This window comes from Taudactylus pleione, unplaced genomic scaffold, assembly GCF_031769625.1.
Source record: "Taudactylus pleione unplaced genomic scaffold, aTauple2 ptg000762l, whole genome shotgun sequence".
Taxonomy (NCBI): Eukaryota; Metazoa; Chordata; class Amphibia; order Anura; family Myobatrachidae; genus Taudactylus; species Taudactylus pleione.
This window is the reverse complement of record NW_028285164.1, coordinates 425,610-433,899: the sequence shown is the minus strand read 5'-3', so window position 1 is coordinate 433,899 and position 8,290 is coordinate 425,610. Positions and strand designations below refer to the sequence as shown.

At 52.4% G+C, this 8,290-nt stretch overlaps 1 protein-coding gene across 2 annotated transcripts; it reads right to left on the bottom strand.

The window, feature by feature from the left end:
- Positions 1 to 763: 763 nt before the first annotated feature.
- Positions 764 to 7,763, bottom strand: SGF29 (SAGA complex associated factor 29). Of its 2 annotated transcripts, none has more exons than XM_088457440.1 (10): positions 7,665 to 7,763; positions 7,210 to 7,303; positions 4,825 to 4,900; positions 4,345 to 4,417; positions 3,882 to 3,946; positions 3,665 to 3,794; positions 3,406 to 3,552; positions 3,288 to 3,323; positions 2,837 to 2,999; positions 764 to 2,112 (listed from the first exon to the last, which is right to left on the bottom strand). In XM_088457440.1, the coding sequence occupies exons 2-10, from the start codon at positions 7,282 to 7,284 to the stop codon at positions 1,996 to 1,998; spliced, it is 882 nt and encodes a 293-aa protein (XP_088313566.1). In that variant the 5' UTR covers positions 7,285 to 7,303; positions 7,665 to 7,763; the 3' UTR covers positions 764 to 1,995. The 2 variants fall into 2 exon arrangements, with proteins under 2 accessions (XP_088313566.1, XP_088313565.1); XM_088457439.1 differs by lacking the exon at positions 7,665 to 7,763 and adding an exon at positions 7,477 to 7,572.
- Positions 7,764 to 8,290: the final 527 nt, after the last annotated feature.

The window sequence follows — 8,290 nt, the reverse complement described above, 5'->3', positions numbered from 1 at the left end:
GCTATCGGAGCGATCCTCCAATATCGGGAAGATCAGCCCAGTAATTGTATGCCCGGCATAAGGGAAACAAATGTCCCATTTGCCATAGAATCCCAACACTTGTGTTGTTGTGTGGCTGCACTGACCGCATATTCTAGGACGACCCCCCCCCTGCAATCTGCCACCACTGAATTTAAAGGGGCAGACTTGTGGCTACAGTACAGTGAGGGGGTAACTGCATTTTGCCTAGTCTGGAACAGACAATACAGGTCACTGATTGTACCATCAATCCCTGCCCACCACAAACATCCATTACTAAGGCAAAGTAGAAGATATATCACATTGTGGACACAGAATTCCCTTCCCATCAATTACAACACATCCCACCTGGAAGCACAGCAATCTATACAAGTCCTCACTCCAGTCACAGCAGTGCCCCTGGACGTAATTTCCAATACTTTGCCTATATGATTAATAAGTACAGGCTAAGTGCTCTCCTGCTGCAGGGTGCTTATGCTAGTTTTGGCGATGGGTAGTGCCTAGAAGATAGTCCATGGCTGAAACCTAGGTCACATTAATACCCCACTTGCAGCCAGGGAGCTGCATGCAATTTAGGCTGTCTCATATCAAACAAATAGGCTCCGGCCACTTACACTAAGTACAGCAGCCTCTGACCAGGGCACAGACAAGACCATCGCTGCTGGAGATAGAGGACAAAGCTGTGCAAATATCCGACCTAACATAATACGGCGAGATGGAAACACACATCCTGCATGTGTCATGGTTGAGTATTTATGTTTTTTATTGCAGACAGATTTTTATATAGCAATGTGCAAAAAACAAATTTACATTTAGACCATACATCCAGGTATAGGACTTCTGATTCTATATATACACATTTCAGCCCTTGCGGAACTATTGTACAATGAAGCCAATCCCCCCCCCCCTAAGTGACTATTAGTCGACAGCATACAAAACCTTTTTTCTGATGGCTGATAAGTGGACACATTGTAGAGTATGTAACACAGCGACAAGCGTACAGGGGGACTTTCCTGGGCTGAATCATCTGTAGTGCCCAGTATACTATGAGACGTTATACTCGGCCTCAGCATACTGAGCCGTATTCTATACCAAGTGTAACGCTGAACTGTACATAGTTCTGTAGTATCCAGTGCAAGCAGCAGGTCCTGGGTGCACACAAGCCCTTTTCCTTCTGCCTGGTTTGGTTACAATTAGGCCGATAGTGCTGGTTCCTGCCTTGTACCAGAATTTCATGATGGGGCAGGAATCGGAGCCCCCCCATCAGCCACAGCCAGTCTCTCAACAGTGATGGTGGAACAAAGATAGGGGGGGGGGGTCCAGTGGTTTAAGCTCCAGCAGTTGTTTGGTGAGTTTTAAGAATGTGTCCAGGCCCAGGGAGACCTTTTATATACTCCCCATTCTGCACCTCGCTGCACAAAGACTTGTAGAGTCGTCCTACAGTACCGTAGTGATGACGAGTGACAGTGACTTCTCACATCAATATATTTACAGATAAAACAAAGTTAAAAAGCAGCAAAGAAAAAAAATTATATATACACAGATACTGTCCTGTCACATCTTAGATCCTTCTGTAAGTCTAGAAGCAGAGGAGAACTAAAGGGACAGGTCAGGAAAATAAATGTGGGTGAGGGGTGACAGTGGACCGTACAGGGCAGCATTTTTGGTAGGTATAAGATCCAGAACCCCGAAAACAGCGGGCTGAGGGTCCTGCTCTCTCACGCAGGGCTGGGGGTAACCCCAATACATGGACGCAGCAGCTAGATGTCCGGGCGATTTGGGGGGATAAAAAAAATTATAATTTACAGTATATATATCGCTGACAGTTCCACAGAGGACAGAAACGGGAAAAACGAGTGTCACACAACAGGGATTTTACACGGAAAGAATTAAATGAAAACGTAAAAACCCCTAAACAGACTTCAGACCTTGCTGTACCAGCTCCATCACCGTACTGCAATGAGTAGAAACATTCCTTCACTTTTTCTTTGGCTCCTTGCAGGCCACCACGTATCTCTGTGCCACGTTCAGCGGAGGAGAGTAACCATCCGCATAAGACGTGTCCTCAAAGAGCACGGAGTAATCGTCCTGGGGCTGAGAGAGACAGCAGAGAGGTCACCATAAACTGCAGGGAGGAGTATATGTCCTGGGGCTGAGAGACAGAGCAGGGAGGAGTATATGTCCTGGGGCTGAGAGACAGAGCAGGGGGAGGGTCAGCATAAACTGCAGGGAGGAGTATTTGTCCTGGGGCTGAGAGACAGAGCAGGGGAGGAGTATTTGTCCTGGGGCTGAGAGACAGAGCAGTGGGGGGGGGGGGGGGGTGTCAGAATAAACTGCGGGGAGGAGTAATCGTCCTGGCGCTGAGAGACAGAGCGGGGGGGTACTAGTATACGGCATGCTGCATCGTACATTTACAGGAGGACGGTCACTGACTGACAGAGACCATACTGTCTACACATGACCAAGCTGGCTGATAACAGATTTAAGGTTACATCAGGCGTCCTCCTACCTATGCCATAACTCTCCACTAAACACCTACTGGCTCACCAACACCTTAGCTGCAGCCTGCGAGTAATCCTGGTCCTGTATAAACATGATAATATCCCGCTCCATCTCCCACTGTGTGTGGCAGGGATAATTAAATTGACGAAGTAGGACAACCTGTAGCACTCCAGCTGCTGAGGAACTATACATCCCAGCATGCCCTGCCAAAGTTATGTTACAGTATGCTAAAACTGTTGCAAGGCATGCTGGGAGGTGTAGTCTCATAGGAGGTGGACTGCTACCTAGAACAAGCAGATATGAATGTTGCTCTTACCCGTTGTGGCGGGGTGTGGATGAGAGCCCGGTAGAAGCAGGTGGTCTGGGGGTAGAGCGCCAGCACGAGTTGATCTTTCTGGAACAGAGCCTCGGGGTCAGTTTCGGGGTTGGCTTTCCACTGGGGCAGGGGGATGATCCTCCGGCGACTGAGCGTGTGGCGCCTAGTAATGAGAGATGTCACACGCTGTAATCTTTTTATAGGCTGCCAAGCAGAATCTGCGCCACCATAATGCCACCAGGGCACTGCTTACGGTAAATAACGGACTGAAAGGGAGTTGGCCAAGTGGGTAAGAGGCCAGATCATGCTGAAATATAGGACCTGGCTGGTGGCCTCAGTTTGACCACTGATTAAACTTCCAAGTGACTACGTTTCAGCCACTGATTTACCCAATAGGAAACCTGTTCTTGAAGGTGGGATAATAGGGATGTAGAGACTGGCTGACACTTACTCTTTTCCTTCCTCATCAATGTCGTCCACTTCATACCTAGAAGAGAAGAGCGAGAGGTCAGCCTGAGCCACAGGAAGCGACGTCCGGCGAGGGCTAAACCACCACACCAGGGACCTACTTGTTTGCGGCATGGCTGTAACTGACCACCTCGGCCAGTATCCACTGCTCGTCTCCATCCACAGCTTTCACCCGAGCCGCCACCTTGTCTCCGGGCTTGGCCACGTAATCGCTGGATGCTGGGATGGCTCCACATAATGGAGGCGGCCTGTTTGGAGAAAGCCATAAAGCACAGGTGAGAAGGCGCGCCAGCCACTCGCGCTCTGCATAACCGCCATGGAATTTAGCGGTCTGATCACTCCCCCAAAGCCCTCACTCACTTCTCTCCAGGTTTTCCAATCCACAAAGGGAGCGTCATGGCGGACTGCTGGAGCAGCGTCATCAGCACGCCCCGTCTCATGGTCTTCCTGGGGGGCTCAGAGTCATGGTAAAGGCCGGCAATCTTTGCAGCTGGAGGAGGAGGAAGAGTGATGGGGTGAGCACAGACTGGTAATATAGCCATGAATCCCTACGTGTTGGACATGCTGGGACACTCACCTATACGTCTCTCCTCCAGAAGGGACTTTATCTCAGCGATTTTATCCAGCGATCTGCGCAGGATGCTGGAGAGAACAGACACCAGGAATAAGAGCCACACGTGGAGGAAACCAGGACCCAGCAGATTGCCTACCTCTGCTCCATCACTGCTTCCACAGATCCCTACACAATTCTAGTGTTCATTCTAGCACCCTGCACCAGTCACGACCTGTGGAGTTCCTCTTTCCTGCCTGGGGCGTCGCTCACTGCTCTGGTGCTTCTAGCACACACTAACTCAGCTGTTTGATGCATCAGCTGAGTGTGCTAGAAGCACCAGAGCAGAGACACACACCCCAGGGAGGACAGAGGAACTGCATGGGTTGTGACAGGTGCTAGAATGAGCACTAGAGAGAGACAGTATTGGGATGCAGTGTTGTGCCTGTGACACCTCATTACCAGCCTATGCATCTACCCCAGCACTCACTTGCATTCTGCTTCAGCGTCGGCCTTGGCGGTTGTGTAGAGACCGCGCAGTTTGGTGCGGTAATACGGAGAGACTGAGGAGAGATGAGACATTTGCAGAGTCAGCTACAACAGGAGGCGAGGCTTGTGGAAGAGGCCACGTATATGGCAGCTCAATAGGATACCCACTGTGTAGAGCGCCAGGACGGTGACAATTCCAACTATAAAAACTATTTCTCCCTTAATAGGGCTGGTCAGTAGAAAAGAGCTATCAGCTTGTGGTATACACCAGAGACAAACAGGAGGGTTATTGCTGGGGACACATTTAACGAGGTGTACCCAGCACGATCTGGTTAGCGACGAGACCAGCGGGGGGTACCGGCATCGGCAAGTGCATACACACTCCATTCTCACCATAATCTGTAATTAGCAAGGTGTGAGAATTCCCAGGTAAAGTGCGTTACAGTGTGGGACAGGCAGGCGCACGGCTAGTCACACTTACTCTTGTTCTCAGTCTGCATCCGCTCGTGAGTTTTCTGGATGTTCACCAGGTTGTGCTCACTTCTCGATCGCTCCTCCTGAGAACACAGGATAAAGTCACCTCTACAACAAAACTATAAAGTGCAATGACATTACCTTGGCCTCGATAACATGTGACCCCTGCACCCATCACCCTGATTATTGTTAAGAGGACACCAATAAACACTTCAGTTTTCGTTGGCATTAAATATTGAATATTATTTACCCAGGGTCAGATGACACTTTAGCCCCTCTCCGTATATAGGAAGCTCGGAGGAGCACCGATGAAGTGTGAAGAAAGGCCTACTCTACATGGAGCGATAACAGCATTGCTGTGTCCCCAGTGATATCAGGGGCCCCACCCGATATCTTAGGGCCTCCCCTAAGTAAGATTTAGCTATTGTTTAATATACTGACCTCCACCTATAACTGAATAGTATGGCTGTATGAGAGGTGTCCCTGGTATAACGCCTCTCCCCGGGCAGCGTAGCAGAACGTATGGCTGTATGAGAGGTGTCCCTGCTATAACGCGTCACCCCGGGCAGCGCAGGAGAACGTATGGCTGTATGAGAGGTGTCCCTGCTATAACGCCTCTCCCTGGGCAGCGCAGGAGAACGTATGGCTGTATGAGAGGTGTCCCTGCTGTAACGCGTCTTCCCGGGCAGCGCAGCAGTACGTATGGCTGTATGAGAGGTGTCCCTGCTATAACGCCTCTCCCCGGGCTGCGCAGGAGAACGTATGGCTGTATGAGAGGTGTCCCTGGTATAACACCTCTCCCCGGGCAGCGCAGCAGTACGTATGGCTGTATGAGAGGTGTCCCTGCTATAACGCGTCTCCCCGGGCAGTGCAGCAGTACGTATGGCTGTATGAGAGGTGTCCCTGGTATAACGCGTCTCCCCGGGTAGCGCAGGAGAACGTATGGCTGTATGAGAGGTGTCCCTGCTATAACGCGTCTCCCCGGGTAGCGCAGGAGAACGTATGGCTGTATGAGAGGTGTCCCTGGTATAACACCTCTCCCCGGGCAGCGCAGCAGTACGTATGGCTGTATGAGAGGTGTCCCTGCTATAACGCGTCTCCCCGGGCAGTGCAGCAGTACGTATGGCTGTATGAGAGGTGTCCCTGGTATAACGCGTCTCCCCGGGTAGCGCAGGAGAACGTATGGCTGTATGAGAGGTGTCCCTGCTATAACGCGTCTCCCCGGGTAGCGCAGGAGAACGTATGGCTGTATGAGAGGTGTCCCTGGTATAACGCCTCTCCCCGGGCTGCGCAGGAGAACGTATGGCTGTATGAGAGATGTCCCTGCTATAACGCGTCTCCCCGGGCAGCGCAGCAGTACGTATGGCTGTATGAGAGGTGTCCCTGGTATAACGCGTCTCCCCGGGTAGCGCAGCAGTACGTATGGCTGTATGAGAGGTGTCCCTGCTATAACGCGTCTCCCCGGGTAGCGCAGGAGAACGTATGGCTGTATGAGAGGTGTCCCTGCTATAACGCGTCTCCCCGGGCAGCGCAGGAGAACGTATGGCTGTATGAGAGGTGTCCCTGCTATAACGCGTCTCCCCGGGTAGCGCAGGAGAACGTATGGCTGTATGAGAGGTGTCCCTGGTATAACACCTCTCCCCGGGCAGCGCAGCAGTACGTATGGCTGTATGAGAGGTGTCCCTGCTATAACGCGTCTCCCCGGGCAGTGCAGCAGTACGTATGGCTGTATGAGAGGTGTCCCTGGTATAACGCGTCTCCCCGGGTAGCGCAGGAGAACGTATGGCTGTATGAGAGGTGTCCCTGCTATAACGCGTCTCCCCGGGTAGCGCAGGAGAACGTATGGCTGTATGAGAGGTGTCCCTGGTATAACGCCTCTCCCCGGGCTGCGCAGGAGAACGTATGGCTGTATGAGAGATGTCCCTGGTATAACGCCTCTCCCCGGGCAGCGCAGCAGTACGTATGGCTGTATGAGAGGTGTCCCTGCTATAACGCGTCTCCCCGGGTAGCGCAGCAGTACGTATGGCTGTATGAGAGGTGTCCCTGGTATAACGCCTCTCCCCGGGCTGCGCAGGAGAACGTATGGCTGTATGAGAGATGTCCCTGGTATAACGCCTCTCCCCGGGCAGCGCAGCAGTACGTATGGCTGTATGAGAGGTGTCCCTGCTATAACGCGTCTCCCCGGGTAGCGCAGCAGTACGTATGGCTGTATGAGAGGTGTCCCTGGTATAACGCGTCTCCCCGGGTAGCGCAGCAGTACGTATGGCTGTATGAGAGGTGTCCCTGCTATAACGCGTCTCCCCGGGTAGCGCAGCAGTACGTATGGCTGTATGAGAGGTGTCCCTGCTATAACGCGTCTCCCCGGGTAGCGCAGGAGAACGTATGGCGGTACCTGCGTCTGTTTGATGAGTTGGTGCAGCTCATTGAGTAACTCTGACACCCGGGTGTCCGCAGAGACCAGCGCCATCTTCACCTCCTGTACAGTCCTGGGTGGGAATGAGAAGAGAGTTATGAGTAACAGGGTATGCTGGGACGTGTAGTTCCTCAGCACTCACAGAGCAGCAGCCCCAATATAGTGTATGTACACACACAGATACATATGTCCCAATATAATACACATTCATATCCAGCACCCCACGTGATATATCGCGATACATACAGCACCATGGCGGAAATTGCTCGCAGCCTACACCAACCACAGAGCAGCAAAGCTTCCCCCACACCCATATCGCGACAGAGGCAGCAGCTATATAGCCAGCAGTGGGAAGGACTTCCCCCTATGTCGTGACAGACGCTGCGCACGAAATATCGCGCCGGAATCACCGCGATGGAGACGCGGCCTCTTACCGTGACCAGCAACCGAGCAGGAAAGCGACCAAAGCCAGGGTTCTCCGGTCGTCGCGGAGCAGTGACGTCACCGTTGCCAGGGGAACGGCGGGTGGGCAGGCGCTCGCGGTGCATGCCGGGGCTTGTGGTTCGGGTATGTAGTTCTGGGGTGACGTCACTTCGTCAGGGCGCATGCGCGTTGAAGAGCAACGTTGACCGATATACATAGCCAGGGCCACCCAGATTACACAGTATAGTTCTACTGCATTTAGGGGCAGAATCTTTGGTAGTGTTGTAGATGGGGTGCAGGGCATGCTGAGACTTATAGTTCCACTCCATGAAGGGACAGAGTGTTTAGTAGCGGGTGGATGGGGTGCAGGGCATGCTGAGACTTATAGTTCCACTCCATGAAGGGGCAGAGTCTTTAGTAGCGGGTGGATGGGGTGCAGGGCATGCTGAGACTTATAGTTCCACTCCATGAAGGGGCAGAGTCTTTAGTAGCGGGTGGATGGGGTGCAGGGCATGCTGAGACTTATAGTTCAACTCCATGAAATGGCAGAGTCTTTAGTAGCGGGTGGATGGGGTGCAGGGCATGCTGAAACTTATAGTTCCACTGCATGAAGGGGCAGAGCCTTTGGTAGCGGGTG